The sequence below is a fragment of the Phycodurus eques genome, chromosome 16 (assembly GCF_024500275.1).
Source record: "Phycodurus eques isolate BA_2022a chromosome 16, UOR_Pequ_1.1, whole genome shotgun sequence".
Classification (NCBI taxonomy): Eukaryota; Metazoa; Chordata; class Actinopteri; order Syngnathiformes; family Syngnathidae; genus Phycodurus; species Phycodurus eques.
In genome coordinates, this window is record NC_084540.1 from 16,630,663 (window position 1) to 16,648,339 (window position 17,677).

General features: G+C 40.8%; 1 protein-coding gene across 1 annotated transcript; it reads right to left on the reverse strand.

Annotated features, from left to right (window-relative positions):
• Positions 1 to 1,950: 1,950 nt before the first annotated feature.
• Positions 1,951 to 9,919, reverse strand: rprml (reprimo-like). The gene is made up of 3 exons (XM_061700965.1): positions 9,018 to 9,919; positions 3,929 to 4,048; positions 1,951 to 2,020 (listed from the first exon to the last, which is right to left on the reverse strand). The coding sequence occupies exon 1, from the start codon at positions 9,598 to 9,600 to the stop codon at positions 9,211 to 9,213; it is 390 nt and encodes a 129-aa protein (XP_061556949.1). The 5' UTR covers positions 9,601 to 9,919; the 3' UTR covers positions 1,951 to 2,020; positions 3,929 to 4,048; positions 9,018 to 9,210.
• Positions 9,920 to 17,677: the final 7,758 nt, after the last annotated feature.

A 17,677-nucleotide genomic window follows, 5' to 3' on the forward strand; every position in this document is an offset into this window, starting at 1 on the left:
GCACTCACTATTGGTCATCGTGACGGCTAAAGGCTTAGCACGTAGCATTAGCGATCACTTATTTTCATATGGCCTGAAGGGGCAGAGGGGGCGGCCATTACTGGGATGTGCTGCAAAGCAAAACAAATAGTAAGTTGGCATGCCCCCCCCCCACCCCCCCTCCCTCTCACCCACCCAACACACACACACACACACGCCCCCTCACCTGCACCTGGCCGTTACCGCGTTGCCATGGCAACAGCAGCCCCACAGGCCTCCTGTATGGAAGGAAAGATGACTTTTTATAAAACGTCATTTTCATGATGATAATGATGATGATGATGGACGGTCGGCATTTTGTCACCCTCACAACTACATAAAAAATAAAATAAAAAACAGGATCATGTTGAAATACAGCCAGAGAGGCAATAAGCAAAGTATCAATATAGTGAAGCTTGTTTATCACGGTGCATTTTTCTTCCAGACCCACCCGCAATCGGTGACAATTTTGCGATGTAGAGAAAAGGAGACCATATAAAAAAAACACACAAACTTGAGCGCTCTCACTTATTTGTGGTGGTCTAATATGGTCTTAAGCTTGCCTATGGGGACCTAAATTTGTTTAAAATGGCCGAATGCCTGGATCAGACAACACAATTCTTGCCCTGTTATTGGCCCGATTTGCTATCGTGAACGATTCTCAAGATCGGGCCCGACATATTTTGTCGGGAATGACAAAACTCCTTGTAGTGTGACATAATCCACAATCAACAATTTGGCGTCGGAGAAGCCCTAATAAGACCAAAATGTAAACTCGAGCATGTTTGATTTTTAGGATATCGTCTGTGTAGCTAACGCTTGGCAGCTGGCACCGTATTCTACCATTTAACCAGTCGCGGTTTAAAAAAATGACTTCTTTTTTTTTATGCGTATTAAATTCATGACTGAACATGATTTCAGGATGGTGTTGTGATCATGTTGGAGGCGACAGTATATGATGGTAATGTAAACTGCGGTCAGGACAGCCGCCACAACGATTGTTCCAAGTACGACGGCCAACTTCAAAATAAAAGCCGTTAATGTCCAATGTATTATTTTTGAGGTTTTAGTAGTGGTCTCTGAGATGACTTAAGGTGGTCATCGAAATTAAAGGTGGCCTAATGTGGTTTAAGGTTGTTGAAGATGTTTTCAAGTTGTTTAGTGTATAGTTCAAAGTTGTTTAAGGTGATTTGTGTTGGTCAAAGACCTCAGGTGGTTTAGGGTGGTCTAAGATTGTTGAAGGGGATTTGTGGTGGTTGAAGTTGTCCTAAGGTGGCCCAAGGTTGTCTAAGGTGATTTGTAGCGCTCTATTACGTGTCTTAAAGGTGGTCCTCTAAAGTTGTCTAAGGAGGTCTATGGTCGTTTAAGGTTGTTTGTGGTGGTCAAAGGTATCCTGAAGTGGCCTATAGTTGTCTCAGGTGTTCTAAGGTTGCCTGAAGTAGTCCAAATTTGTTTAAGTGGTGGATAGTGATGGTTTGAAGTGGTTTAAGGTGGTCTTGCCTCTTTCATGTCATACTGAAAGTTCATTGTGGTTTATGGCCTCCACACCAGGCCCCGTTATTGTTAATAAAACATACATCATTCTCCATCTTGATACCTTGCCCTGAAGCTTTATACTTTTTTTTTTTAAATTTCCAATAGGATCATGGAAGGAGGCACGGCGGAAGACTGGTTAGCAAATCTGTTTCACAGTTCTGGGGACCGGGGTTCAAATCCCAGTTTGCATGTCTCCCCCGTGCCTGGGTGGGTTTTCTCCAGGCACTCCGGTTTCCTCCCACATCCCAAAAACATGCATTAATTGAAGATTCTAAATTGCCCGTAGGTGTGAATGTGAGTGCGAATGGTTGTTTGTTTCTATGTGCCCTCCGATTGGCTGGCGACCGGTTCAGGGTGGATCATGGAAGGAGTGTTGCATTTTGTATTTATTACTCACTCTCCGGTGGCCAAAGGCTGTCAAAACAATGTCTGCTGAAGAAAGTCCACGGTGTCGTCCTTGGTCGGCCTGTGGAACACAGTGGAGGTGCTGTGAGTAAGGGGAAAATGCTAACCCCCCCCCCACCCCAACCACGCTTCTTGCTCTTTTGGCAATTAGCAGAACAAGCTTCTGCGCCAGAAGAAGAAGAAGGCACAGGGCTGAATGTCCTTTTCCTCCCTGTCAAGGTGTACAATTTATAACTGCTCCACTACAATATGCGCTCTTGTACTTTGTTTTAGTACTTAGTCACGATGTCCTGTAACAGTGCTTTCTTTACATTTTACTGAGGAGTAGACTACTTTTTTTATCTTCTAAATTATTATTTTTTTAATATAAATAATCTAAGACAACATTTTGTGGCAAATGATGCTAAATTTAGTGTCAAAATATTGCATTTTTGTGGTTAACATTTTTTTTCACTTTTCGTAGTACAAAACAGCATTTTTGTGGCACACTATTGTGTTTTAATGGCACAATATAGCATTTTGTTGGAAATATAGTTGGGGTTTTTTTGCCGCAAAATCTTGTGTTTTCATGGCCACAATAAAGCATTTTGGAGAAAAAATATATATAAAAATGCGTGAGAAATATATTGACGAAATATTGTAGTTTCATGGTACAATACTGTAACTTTATGGCAAAACAAGTCATTTTGTTGGCAACTATTTCGTTTTCAAGGCACAATATTGCTTTTTGTGCCAACATATAGCATTCTTGTGGTGAAATGTTGTGTTTTCATGGCAGCAGTTTTGTGACGAAATATTTAAAAAAAAAAACAATTAGAGGCATAATATTACACTTTATGATATTGCAGTTTCATGGCAATATTATGTTTTCATGGCACAATGTAGCATTTGGTGGTAAACTATTGCATATTTGTGGCAAAATAGTTTTATAACATGATAGAGCATTTTGTGGAAAAACAGCATTTTTGCTGCACAATATAGCCTTTTCTGGCAAATTACAGCATTTATATGCCACAATATTACATTTTCCTGGCACTATAAATGAATTTGTAGCAATATGGGGTGTCAAACTAATTTTTGTCGCGGGCCACATTGTTGGTTCGGTTTCCTTCAGAGGGCTGGTATGACTGTGCAACCATATACATGTTTAATCACCTCATCATATTACATATACACAACAAATTGATCGATAACTTGTTTTGAAATCAGAAGTCAAGGATAATAGTTTGTTCAACTATTGTTCAAGTTACTGAAATAGGGGGTTTGGTAACCGAAAAATACTTGCAATATCTCAATGTTATTATTTATTAAATATGACTATTGCCCTAGTGAGGATAAGTGGTACGGAAGATGAATGAATGAATGAAAACATGAATAAAATTTTTAGCAAGAATCAGGGAAGTTGATGCACGTGATTTGCTTTTGTGGCCCACATAAAATGATGTGGCGGGCCAGAGCTGGCCCCCGGGCCCTGTGTTGGACACCCGTGACGTAGCATAACACATTACGCACAATACATGATGCTGTGCTCAAGATACCATTTTGAAACACACGATGAAGCATTTTGTGTGAAAACGTTGCCTTTTCCTGACAAAATATAGTTTTCGCAGCATTTGGTGGCAAATGTAGCATTTTAAGCGGCAGGATAATAAACAAAAGTCAAATGAAGTAAAAGTACTCGTGCTTTGAGAAGGTGTGACAGACACCGAAATAAAGCTCTCTTGCAATGTATCGTGTTGGGAGAATACAACAATAAATGGCAATTTCTCAATGTTGTTACTTTAAAGAAATGATTAAGATTGAGCTGGAGTCATGAGATGTGTGTGTGTCATTCATGAGATGTGTGTGTGTGTGTGTTAGTGTGTGTGTGTGTGTGTGTGTGTGTGTGTGTGTGTGTCATGAGATAACCCCTGTCAGGTTTTGGCGACGTCTGAATACAAAGTCACTGAGATGAAAAGAAAGGCCTCACCTGCAGATAGTGTTTGAGCGGCGAGCATTGTTGAGGCTGAATGGGCCCGAGAAAGGCCACTCGGTCCTGGAGGGAACCGCGTCCACACCCGGAACGAACCATTTTGTGTGTCCGGACTGCCTGTCAAAAAACACAGGAGGGAATTAAAAGCAGTTTTTCAAGGGAAAAAAGGCCCGTAGGGGTTCTTGAACTGCTTTTCAGTCATCCCGTTTGAATGCCAGTGCTGCTTTAATGCTGTTATTCTTGACACCATTATTACACCTGCGCGAAAGGTCAGCGGTGAACCTTCTTGACAAGCAAATGTACTTGCAAGCACAGTTTGTGTGTATGTTTTTTGTTGTTGTTGTGCAAAACACTCCATGTCCTCTTCTTGCCCTTATCATAATTAATAACAACACGGCAACCTTTTGTGGCCCGCTCGCAGTCATGGGAAGATAAAGAATTTTTTTCCCCCAATACACTCTAATTAATGCACTTTGAAACATCTGCGTGTGTCTGTGAGTGCGCGTGTGGTTTCTGGATGGGCCTGTTCCCTTTGGAAATTAACTCATTCACTGCCAGCCTTCCCAGTTAACATGGATATTTGACTTCTAAAGCCGTCAATGGCAGTGAATGTGTTAAAGGCAAATTTATTGTTTGGCGTAATACTGTGTTTTTTTCTCATGGGATGATATAGCATTTTCTGGCAGAATATCATCATATTCATGGCAGCATTTTAAGTATAGCATTTTGAAGGAGGAATTGCATTTTGTGCTGAAATCTGATTGTTTTTTGTGGTGAAATATGGTGTCCCCTAGGAATAATGTAGCATTTGTGTGGCAGAATATTGTGCTTCTGTGGCTGAGTGTCATGCATGTTACATTGCATGTTACACTGTAGCATTGCGATGCAGAATTTTTAATAGCACAATGGAACATTCTCATGTGGAATATTACATTCTTATAGAGACATATTCTATTTCTCTGGGTGGATATCACATTTTCATGGCATACTTAAGTGTTTTGCGGCAAAATATAACGGTTTGGAGGAGATATTGCATGGAGACCAAATTTGCTGCATAGACAAATGACAAGGGAATGTACTACTGTATTGTATATAATATAACATATCATCCATCCATCCATTTTCTGAGCCGCTTATCCTCACAAGGGTCGTGGGAGTGCTGGAGCATATCGCAGCTATCATCGGGCAGGAGGCGGGGTACACCTTGAACTGGTTTCCAGCCAATCAGAGGGCACATAGAAACAAACAACTATTCGCACTCACATTCAGACCTACGGGCAATTTAGAGTCTTCAATTAACCTACCAAAATGCAAAACACCGGGCCATTGCTCGGGTTTCCAAACACTGCTTTGTACATGTGATGTACCGCTGCACACTCACATCAGCACCCCAAAAATATGTTCAATCACTATTTGAATATGCAAATTCATAACTGATTAAAATGGAAAGAACACCATCAAAGTCCGCCGTGGTCACACGGCGCCACAACCCCACAAAAAGCCTTTGACGTCAAAAAAGCAATCGTCTGTGTTACGTCATCTTCCCAAACTCTTTTTCAAAGCCATGAGCGACGCAAACAATACAACAATGAGCTGATTAAACCCGTGTATCTATAGGCGGAAATGAATCTGCACGCACTTACCTCATATGTCGCATGCGGCTGTCTTCCTTCGGGAACGAAGCATTACAGCGATGGATTTGAACTAAACAAGCCTACTCAAATTCACTCACTATTTTCAGTTATTATTGTCAAAAACAAAAATCCACTCTTTCAATATAAGCCACAATGACGTTGCAGGCTTGCTTGTGAAGGAACCGAGAACAGGTAATAGTATAAGGGAATGTGTTCGTCTTCTGTTGCGGACGTCACCAGACTCACACAGGCTTCGACCGAAATATGGGCGGCCCAAAATCTGACTGAAATTTAAATATGTCATCAGAAAACGAACTTATAATTACTACTAAATCTATTTTGGGTGGAATATTTTCGGCAGACCTCGTTTTTAAAGTACAGAACTCTGGAATAAGTGTCAATGTTCGCAGCATTAGCGAGGTCTTCTAGGGAATGAGAAGAGCCACTCTGATTGGACATGATTGAACTCAGCTGTGTTCACGCCCACAGCGCCGCAGACCTCCGTCTTTCAAATACGCTGGCTTGTGTTCGTCTGCAAAACTACCAAAACCCGGTCTAACCCGCCTCTGAGTAGATTTTCGCCGAATAAAGCCCTCCATGGTCGAATATTACACTGTGTGGTATATTGTTGTGTTTTCACAGCACGACGCAGAATTTTATGGTAGAATAATGCATTTTTGGCACGATCAAGAACTTTGTTGCGTATTATTGTGTTTTGATGGGACAATATATTGTTTTTGCAGCACAGTATAAAATTTGGATGCAACATATGGCATTTGTTTGCTATTGCATTGTGTTTTCATGGCAGGATCTCGTCTTTTGTGCCAAAATATAGCGTTTTTGTGGAAGAATATCACATTTTTGGGGATATTGTGTTTTCATGACACAATCTAGCATTTTGTGCCAAAATACATCATTCTTGTAGTAAATTGCCTCACATTTTGAGGTGTTAAATTATTTTGTGGCAAACTATCACATTGTGTCGTCATATTGTATTTTCATAATACAATCTATGATTTTGTGCCAAAATATTAAATTTTTGTGGCCAATGAAAAAGCATTTGGTTGAAAAATATGTGGTAAATTATAAATCATTTTGATTCATATGTTATAGCATTGTGTTTAATTGCTACAATACCTTGTACCATTTTTGAGGCACAATGTAGCAGATTAATGAAAAATGGGGCATTTTTGTGGCGTAATATTGTGTTTTCATGCACGATACAGCACTGTGGCCAAATATAGCATTGATATTGTGTTTTTTTTATGACACATTACTGCATTTTAGGGAAAAATACTGCATTTTCTTGGCATGATGTTGTGTATTGGGGGCACAGTATAGCATTTTGATACAAAATGTGGTATTTTTGTAGCATAACATTGGTGTTTTCATGGCACGATACATCATTTTTTTGTGGCATAATATTGCATGATGTGATATAATGTGGCATATTTGTGGCATATTGTGTTTTCATTGCAAGACACAACTATTGTGTGCCTCAATATTGTCTTCCTGTGTTGCATTTTGTGGGCAAATCCTGCATTTTTGTGGGAAAATATAAAGTTTTCATGGTACGATACAGCATTTTTGTGTCTTTTGAGGTAAATGTTGTGCTCGAAATTTTTGTCCGACTTTAGAAGTGTATTGTTTTTTTTTATTTTTTTAGACTACAAGTTCCACAGTAGATTGTTGCCACGTAAAGGTATCCACAGAACAAGTTAATCATCACGTTTAGTGTTATTCGAGTGCTGCCTGGAAATGTCCTCAGCTGCTGACGTCTAATTATCCGCTGCGTTTTAATTTATTCATGCCGTTTCTCCGGGCTAGAGGTGCTCGTGAGCGTTTGCCGCTCTGTTGCACCTCGGCGTGCGACGTGCGCATCCTGTGTGAACGCACGGGCGTGTTCGCGAGAACGGCGGCCGCCCGGATCCTCTGGCGCGCGATAAAATAATCATGAGGACTGCGCCCAGGAGGCCTCGGTGGCCAGCGTCGACGTCCGTACGTCGCCTTGGTGTTAAGATAGGCTCCGATGTCAGCTCAATCTATAGTTGCACCTACTGATGTGATAATGGCGCTTCAAGTGGACCCGAGTGTTGGACACTCTTGAGTGGGGTCCGGTTAAGAGCTGGAAGTGATGAGCTCTAACATTTGTTTTGTTTGGTTTTTGTTTTGCATTTCTATGCTAAAATAAAGCACTTTGTGCAACAAAATGAACAAAAAAAAATGTTTAAGCAGAAATGAAATATTTTCTGGGGAAATGTATAGCAATTTTTACTTTTTGTAGCGAAATATAACATTTCTATGGTGATGTTTTTGCCTTTTCTCTCCAAACATAACCCTATTCCTTGCAAAATCTAGTGTTTTGTTACTTTTACGGCCAAACGTGCATTTTGTGGTATTATGTTGTGTTTTCATGGTGTTTTGTTGCAAAATATTGCATTTTTCTGGCGTCATATTGTGTTTTTCCTAGCACAATATACCATTTTCCGGCAAAATACAGAATTTCTTTGGGAACTTCCATCCTTTCCATTGCAACGTTTTATGGACGATTGATGACAACCCCCCACAAACACACGGGTGTATGCTCGGGGCCAACGCAACCCCCACCCCCACCACCACGCCCCCCTTTTTTGCACGCCACTGTGGCAGAATATCATGTTTTAATGACAAAATGGACCGTTTTCATTGCAACGTATAGGATATTACAGTTCATTATTTGATTTTTTTTGGAGGGGGGGGGGGTAAACCGTTATACTTTGTGGCATGATATAACCTTTAAACCTTTAAAAATATGTATTATGAGGAAATTACATCTCATAGTGTAGCATAATACATTTAAAAGGTCACGTGTCAGCATTTGTGTGTCCAAACGATGCACTTTTCATGACAAAATCAGGGTTTTGTCGTAAAATTGAGTATTTCCATCCCATTAATCACACATTAATCCATTCGACAAAGTTGAATGTGTTGTTTTTTTTTTTTTTTTTTTAATGTTTGCAGTCTCCTTTGGTACAAAAAAACCGACTTCATGCAGCATTTGTATTGTTTCCAATAAAGTGCAAAACAGACCCAGAATGACTTGATACACGGCAAGCAGTGAGCCTCCCAAACATGGGGAACAGCAGCATCACTCCATAAAGCTGTCAAAAACGAGTGTGTGCTTCAAAACACGCAAAACTTGCCCCATTTCCCCTTCTATTTGCGCAAATAACTGGAGAAAAAGACTTTTTTTTTTTTTTTTACGCACACATCCCTTACACGCAATGAGGAGAGAGCACACTGCAAAAAAAACCCAAAAAACAAACAAACAAACAAACAAACATTCACAATCATGCCGTTTACATTTATTAAAATACAATTACCGGAAAATACAAAAGCGAAACAAACGTGAGGTCACAGCTTGTAAACATTTTTCGTCAGTTTTTGTTCGAGTTGGCAACGTTTAAACTCACTTCCGCCATCCGCGCGTCAACAGGTGGCTGCACAAAGTTTACGCACAAAAGGTTGCTCCCACGTTCGTTTGGAGTCAATTGGAAGCAGACGTGACCGTGTTGCATATCTAATCCTCACTAAGTGACGTGTGTGGGAGACGGGAGAAACTTGTATTAAGTTCATGCAGATAAGCCCTGGGCTCAGTAGTTTCCCCTAGGTGAGTCCGATCATGCCGGTCTCCACGTCCTTGGAGGGCCGGCGCTCCTTCACCAGGAAGTTGATCATGCTCTCGGACTTGATCATCAGGTGGCATCCCAGGAAGAAGACCCCGAAGACCACCGTGAGCGACAGCACGCACAGCACGGCGATCTGCACCACGCGCATCACCAGCAGTTTGCGCTCCTCCTGAAGGAGGACCAGGGAGCCTCCGCCGGCTCCCGCGCCGCCGCCGCCGCCGCCGCCGCCGCCGCCAGCGGCACTGCCGTCCCCGGTCACCGCTTGCTCGCTGCCGTTGCCGGAGTAGGTGGCCAGCGTCCCCGCCAGGGTCCGGCTGCCGTTGAGTAGCGCGTCGTGCGTGGCGTCGAGGAAGGACGAGGCGTTCATGGCTCCTAAAAAAATAATAATAATAATTTAAAAAATATATATATATATATATATATATATATATATATATATATATATAATCGCTAAAAACTTGGTGTGATGGAATTGAAAGAAAGAAACAGATGTGGATCTCCTCTCGTCTCTGCAGTTTGGTGCGTAATGGTCACACGGAACAACCCAAGTGAGCTGAACACTCGCAATCACGATAAGGTGCTGGGATTGTGGAGCGACCACGTCCTGGTGGCTTCTTTCCGTGGGTCTTAAAAGAGTCCGCAAGGCGTAATAAGAGACTGTGCGTGTGCCAACCCACGCCCTTCTCTCTCTCCAGCGCTCCTTTTGTGCCGAGGCTCTGGTGCGTTTAAGTGATGATGAGCTCCCCACGAACCTCCTGCAGTCAGTGCCTCTGGGATGAACCAGTCAGTCACTTTAACAAAAAACGCTATTTTATCACGAGAAGTATAAAATATACTTTTTTTATAATGGGGTCAAGCTTTTGGAGTGTGCTGCTGTCGCACAAGGAACTCATTTGTACACTTCAATAGAGACCGTAAGCCTCAACCAAGTATGGATTCAGAATGCAGTGGTGCCTTGAGATACGAGTGCAAGTTTTTCAAGAAATGAGTCGTCGGGGAGCTGTTGTTTTTTTTTTTTTTTTTTTCCCCCCCCTTGACTTGAGAGTAAAAATTTGAGATACAAGTGCTGTGTGGTGTCAGTGAACTCGACTCGACAGTTTGGTAGAAAGTGACCAATCCTTCAAAAAAGCGCCTTCGAGCTCTTTATTGTCACTCTTGATTGAACTTTACCGTAAACTAAACATAAAACTACATTTTGTGGCCAAATCTTGTCTATGTGACATAATAACATATTCTGGGAACAGTTTTGTGTTTTGGTGGTCCGATATAGCACTGTGAAAAAAAATACATAATTTTTATTTTATTTTATTTTATTTTATTCAAAAGGGACAATGCACATTCATGAACACCAGTGCAATAATTGTGTAACTATGCCAAAGTTAGCGTACAGATAATTTACATCCATTGTCTCGTGGCAGATGACTTCAAACATACACAAGACAAATCAACAAGTACATTAAATCACTCCATAAATCACAATTTCACATTAAAACAGGGTCTGAAATAGTGAAAAACTGCTTTCAGTACTTTTAAATTGCTACAGTTTCTAGAAGTAACTTATAAATAAGTCATTTCATATGGAAATTGCAGGAAAGTCCCAATGTGTTGGGCCTTTCCTGGTGCTTAGGTGCGACTAAGACGTAAGGAACCGCCAAGTGCTGAAGGTGGTGGCATAATATTGTGTTTTCAAGGCACAATACAACGCTGGCAGAATATAGCATTTTGTGGCCAAATATTGTTTTCATGGCACAATATTGTGTTTTTGCATTTTGCAGTATTTTTGTGGGGAAATATTGTTGATGCAGGAAGTATGGGTTGAGCCATTCTTTAACTCCCTTGAAAAGTCATTTAAATCAGGATCCAGACAGAATTTCTGATCCAGTTCTTGTGGGGGCGGATGGTCTTAATGAAGGGGCTGGTGAGTTTTAACGCCGGTTGCCATGGAAACGGCCACCACCACTTGGGAGCCGTCTGACCCGGCGAGTTATCACTCAGAAATGAAGACATGAATTAATAAAATCTGTTTGAACCGTGGCAAATATTTATTGTGGTTATTGGCTGCCTGCCACTTTTTACGCCAAGCTGGGGCACAAAATAAGTCCAAATTTATTAAAATGAGAAAAAAACAACTTTAAATATCATGTGATAGGTGTGAACAACTGCAGTAGAGTTATAAAGTAGAAGAAAAAGCTGATCTGTCACGAATTGTGAGTTACTGAAGAGTGAGTAAAACAACATCTTTGTGTGTTTTTAAATCGTTAGTCGTGGTGAAAAACGACTCCTCCTCCGACTCGTGCTGATGTTTTCGTGACACGTTGCAGCATTTTGCGGCAGAATTTTTTATTATTATTTTGTTTATAACACAATATACAATTTTAGTAGCATTCAATTGTTTGCCTCGAACAACACAGCATTGTGTGGCAAAATTGTCAAAAAAGTTTGTGGGCGAACAGTACAGTAATAGTACATTGTGTTGAAAAACGTTGCCTTTGCGTGGCAAAATGTTGCATTTTTGTTGCATTATATTTTATTTATTCATGGCACAATATAGTAATTTGTGGCAAAGTACATGTTTATCTGGCTGAATACCACATCTTTTGTTTAAAACCTTCACATTTCCATGGCAGACTGTATCAGTTTTGGGGTCTAACATCCACATTGTCGTCTTTTTAAAGGTTGTAGCCTGACAGCAGCTCAACGACTTTTATGGGTTAATTCAAAAGTAAATAAATAAAGGAGTCGGTGTCATGGTAATCAGCAAAAGCCTCTCATGTTTTGCTTTGCTTTTACGTGAAGGAAATCAGATTAGTTGGCGGATTTGCCTGCAGCTAATTCATTTTCAAATTAACAAGGTGCATTGGTGTGTCTGTTTATAAATCCTCGTGTGGTTACGAAAGGTAACACGTACTTCAGGTAAATCCCCTTTTGAGCTGACCTGCGAGCAAACTTGAGCCACTGACAAGGGAGTGAACTGTTTTGAAGTGTTTTAACTCAGTATGGCGTGGTTGAAGAAACAATAGAAAAAGAATAACGTCACCCTAATGTTTTAGTGGCACAATATAGCATTTTGTAGCAAAATACAGCATTTTTGTGGCAGAATATTGTATATATTGTGTTTTGTGGAACAATATTGTGTTGTCGTGGCACGATACAGCATTCTTGCGGCAAAATATTGTGTGTTGTCATTTCACAAGGTGGAAACAAGTAGTAAAATATTGTGTTTCTATTGCAGAATATTGCAGTTCAAGGACAACAACTCCTCCAGGACCTCATCAGCGACCATAAGTACAACTTTTTGCTTAACAGAAACGGATGACATTTCTGAACTGAATAACTCCACGCCCCCTGGGTTTATTTACAACCCCAATTCCAATGAAGTTGGGAAGTTGTGTTAAACATAAATAAAAACAGAATACAATGATTTGCAAATCATGTTCAACCTATATTTAATTGAATACACTTCAAAGACAAGGTATTTAATGTTCAAACTGATAAACTTTATTGTTTTTAGCAAATCATCATTAACTTAGAATTTTATGGCTGCAACATGTTCCAAAAAAGATGGGACCGGGTCATGTTTACCACTGTTTTACATCACCTTTTCTTTTTACAACATTCAATAAACGTTTGGGAACTGAGGACACTAATTGTTGAAGCTTTGTAGGTGGAATTCTTTCCCATTCTTGCTTGATGTACAGCTTCAGCTGTTCAACAGCCCGGGGTCTCCGTTGTCGTATTTTACGCTTCATAATGCGCCACAAATTTTCAATGGGAGACAGGTCTGGACTGCTGGCAGGCCAGTCTAGTACCCGCACTCTTTTACTACGAAGCCACGCTGTTGTAACACGGTCAGAATGTGGTTTGGCATTGTCTTGCTGATATAAGCAGGGGCATACATGAAAAAGACGTTGCTTGGATGGCAGCATATGTTTCTCCAAAACCTGTATGTACCTTTCAGCATTAATGGTGCCTTCATAGATGTGTAAGTTACCCACGCCATTGGCACTAACACAGCCCCATACCATCGCAGATGCTGGCTTTTGAACTTTGTGTCCATAACTGTCCGGACGGTCCGTTTCCTCTTTGGCCCGGAGGACACGACGTCCACCATTTCCAAAAACAATTTGAAATGTGGACTCGTCGGACCACAGAACAATTTTCCACTTTGCATCAGTCCATTTTAGATGAGCTCAGGCCCAGGGAAGCCAGGAGCGTTTCTGGGTATTGTGGATAAATGGCTTTTACTTTGCATAGTGGCGTTTCAAGTTGCACTTACGGATGTAGCGCCGAACTGTATTTACTGACATTGGTTTTCTGAAGTGTTCCTGAGCCCATGTGGTGATAACCTTTACACGTTGATGTCAGTTTTTGATGCAGTGCCGCCGGAGGGATCGAGGGTCACGGGCATTCAATGTTGGTTTTCGGCCTTGCCGCTTACATGCAGTGATTACTCCGGATTCTCTGTTCCCAATTAGCCTCTTCACCTGTGGGATATTCCAAACAGGTGTTTGATGAGCATTCCTCAACTTTCTCAGTCTTTTTTGCCACCTGTCCCAGCTTTTTTGGAACATCTAGCAGCCATAATATTCTAAGATAATTATTATTTGCTAAAACGTTCATCAGTTTGAACATTAAATAGCTTGTCTTTGTAGTGTCTTCAATTTAACATGATTTGCTGTTTTTATTTATGTTTAACACAACGTCCCAACTTCATTGGAATTGGGGTTGTATGTTTGTCAACCCTGTGCGATTGGACATTCTTGTGGCATAATGTTGAATTTTGGTAGAACACTACTGCTTTTTGTGCCATAATAGGGTGTTTTCCTGGTGCAATATAGCCCTTTTTTGTCACAATAATTAGCCTTTTTGTGCAGAATATTGCATGTAGTGGTGCAATGTTGTGTTTTCCTTCAACGACTGCATTTTATGGTCAAATGTAGCCTTTCTGTTCCAGAATTGTATACTTTATGGCATAATATTATGTTTCCATGGCACAACATTATTTTGTGGCAAAATGTTTCTGTGGCACAAAATAACATTTTGTGAAAGAACAAAAAATTGGTGGCATAATATTGTGTATTTGTGGCACAATCTACTATTTTAGGGGCACAATATGATGTTTATGTGGTAGACTATTACATTCTGTAGCATAATGTTGTTTTTGTACGTATTGGACGATGAAATAATCTCATTAGTTGGCGGCTTAACTTGCAGATAATTAATTTGCCGCATGCAAATCAACGAGATCTAATTGTTTGTCTATTAATAGTCACAGTGTGCTTACGGAAAGCAGCGTGTACTTCATGTAAATCCGCCTTTTGAGCTTCAAATTAAGCGACACATTATTCATTAAGTCCTTTTTAATGAAAATGATCCGGCACATTCAAGCGCTCCTGGACCTGTTGCTCAAACTTTCCACAATGAGTCCAAACTTCATGAAGACTTTTTATTCTTAAAGACATATTGCGGCTGCATCTAGGCGAGGATGTGAGACTTGTTTCTAAGCAACAGCGGACCTGGGAGCTCGGTGACAGATGGTTGGTGAAGTTATTTTGAGACTGAGGCTGAGGGAGGGCTGGTGTTGCGGGGAAGGGAGCCAACAGAGGTGCTCGGGCACTTAACGGGAGGGACTTGGCAGCCTAGCAACGCAAATTAGGCAAATACTTTCTTAGCAACGAGCTTGTCACGTCACTTTAGGTGGTACAGGTGATAGGCGCTAATTCATTAGGAGGGTCGTGTCAGAGGTGGGATGCAGTCTATGTGTAAGGGGATAATTGGAACAGGGGTGTGTTTAACACTCAATGCTCGCTTCTCGGTTGTGTTGAAAGCAGTTGTCGCTGTCCGCCTCACGGGGTTAGGGTTACACGTGGGACTTAGTCTTTGTGAACGGGAACCGGGTTATGAAATTTACCACCCTACACTCACTTCTCCTGCACTGTTGTGTTGAAAGTACTTGTTCCCGTCAAGCACGGAATGGGGGAAGGAAGTCTCTAATTTCCCGGATTTTGTGGTGGTATCAGAGCTGTGTCAGAGGGTGGGACGGCAGCTGTGTTAAAGGGAATAGGGTCGCAAAATTTAACACCTAACTCACTTTCCCGCTGTGTTGTGTCAAAGGCAATTGTTGCTGTCGAAAGGCGTATTACAAATCCCAGCAGACGTGCACATCAGGCATCTAATTATGTGATTGTGGGATGAAGACTTGCCGTGTGAAAGGCTCACATCCATATAAATGTCTCCCACATTATTTTCTTGAAAAAGACAGACATGGTAGTACCGTAATTTCTCGTGTATAACATGCACCCATATATAATACGCACCCCGAAAGTTGACCTCAAAATTCTGGAAAACCCTTCAACCCATATATAATGCATTTTTACAATGTATGATTTTGCTTCTATCCGTATGATCAAAACATGAAGTATTATCTGTATTTTGTTAGGATTTTTTTCAAAGAATTATTCTGAAGTTAAGTGCTTTATTTTAACACGTAATCCTTTTTTTTATTTACTTGCTCTTATTTTGAAAGTCAAAGCCCTACTTTTAGTTAGTAAATTAGAAAACACACAGATGTGCTCATATGTTTGATTACCCAGGCAGAATTTGTAAGATGGTTAAAATTCTTTAAAGAAAACACGAAGGACCAGGCGAAAAACATTTAATTTTATTTTAATGGGATTCAAATTAAACGGTCAAGTATTTCAGAAAAGCACTATCATTAAAAAAAAAATAAAGAAATTAATGATAGTTATTTTTAAGTCATCAGTCATATTAAAAACAATAATATTTCACAAGTTCTGCCAGGATATGTACATTTATGAGAATAACTGTTCATATATGCAATCATACCTACCCCCTGTCATATTGTAATGAAAGTGTAGGCTGCACTTTTTTTTATAAACACTAGGTGGTGGTGGCATTTTGGAATGAAAGTGTACAGTTTTTTCATAAGCACGAGATGGCGACATACATTTATAAAATGTGAAAGTCCCCCCCCCCATTTTCACCTATTCCTATGTATAATGCGCACTATTGACTTTTGACATTTTTTTGGGGGGGGGGGGGGGGATGCGCATTATACATGAGAAATTACGGTGGTCTCATGGGATTGTGTACCTAATGAAGTGACAGTTACCGGTGTGCTTCATTCCCAAGGAGGTTAGATTTCAACGCAAATACACGCTGCCGAACCGGGGGGGTGTCTCGGGGGGTCCACATTTCATCAACGACACCTCTACTTGAACCCCCCTCCTCGTTTTGCTCCCCACCTGTGATCTGATGAAAACTTTGCCTTTATGGCAATGATTGCCTCTGAGCTTAAAGGCCTCTGCGGAGTTATATAGCACACAGGGCGAGACCCCCACACTTCCTGTCTGTAGCCAAACACACACACACACACACACTTTTTGTCCCCCTCCACTTTTCTTGTTCAGTCTTAATTGGCTGCCATCTGACCCAGTCTGGCTCCTTCATTCAATGCTGTGCTCTTCCGGAAAGGCCACTCATCTGTGGGCGAGGCGGCCAACAAAAGGGTGCCGATACATCCAGTCATTTCAATACACACACACACACACACACACACACACACACACACACAGAGTGAATGCAATCACAACTATTATGTCTCCTTGTCAACTTACTCCTATTTCTGTCGTCTCTTCTTTTTTCCAGGCGGCGGTATCTTAGCAACCATTCGGAAAGCATGAGAGGGGGGTCGAGAGTAGGGAGGGGGGTGGGGTCGGGTCGCATTAAAGATTCAATATATGGACAGCCAAGAATCATCTGTGTGTGTGTGTGTCTGTGTATTTGTGTTTGGACAGCATGTTTAAATGCCAACCCGGAGACATTCTGTTTTCCTTCTAAATGTAACGCAAACAAGTGCTAGGCAGATTTTAAAGCATACATTTGTTTATTTTGCAAGTCATTACACTCCTAATTGACAGATTCCAATACAGTCTCATTGAAGCTGTCGCCTGTGTTTATCGATCTCGCCACTAGGGGTGGCTCTACCACAACTTCTAAATGCAAACAGTGCGCAGACAAAGTAACATTCAAAGTTGATAATACTGTACTGTACTCTATATGAACAGTGTAGAGCAGTGCTTCCCAACCTTTATTTTTTAAAATATTTATTTTTATCCGTTCAACCTTTATTTTTCCAGACAAGGCAATTGAGAACAGATTTTCATTGGCAATGTCGACTCTAAACTACGAATCTAATAAATGATCTTATATGCACCGTGTATGTGTGTGTGTATGTATGTAGGTATATATATATATATATATATATATATATATATATATATACACCTTACTCCTGTATCATGAATACAGTACTGTGAGAGGATACCTCATAATGTAGGATTGTCTCATGACATAACTTTAAATGCTGAAAAAAACATCCCAACTGTATCTCCTTATAAGGTATTGTTTACTTGACGCAGACA

Coding starts and splice junctions, on each gene's coding strand:
- rprml (XM_061700965.1), bottom strand. CDS start 9,600: ATGAACGCCTCGTCCTTCCTCGACGCCACGCACGACGCGCTACTCAAC.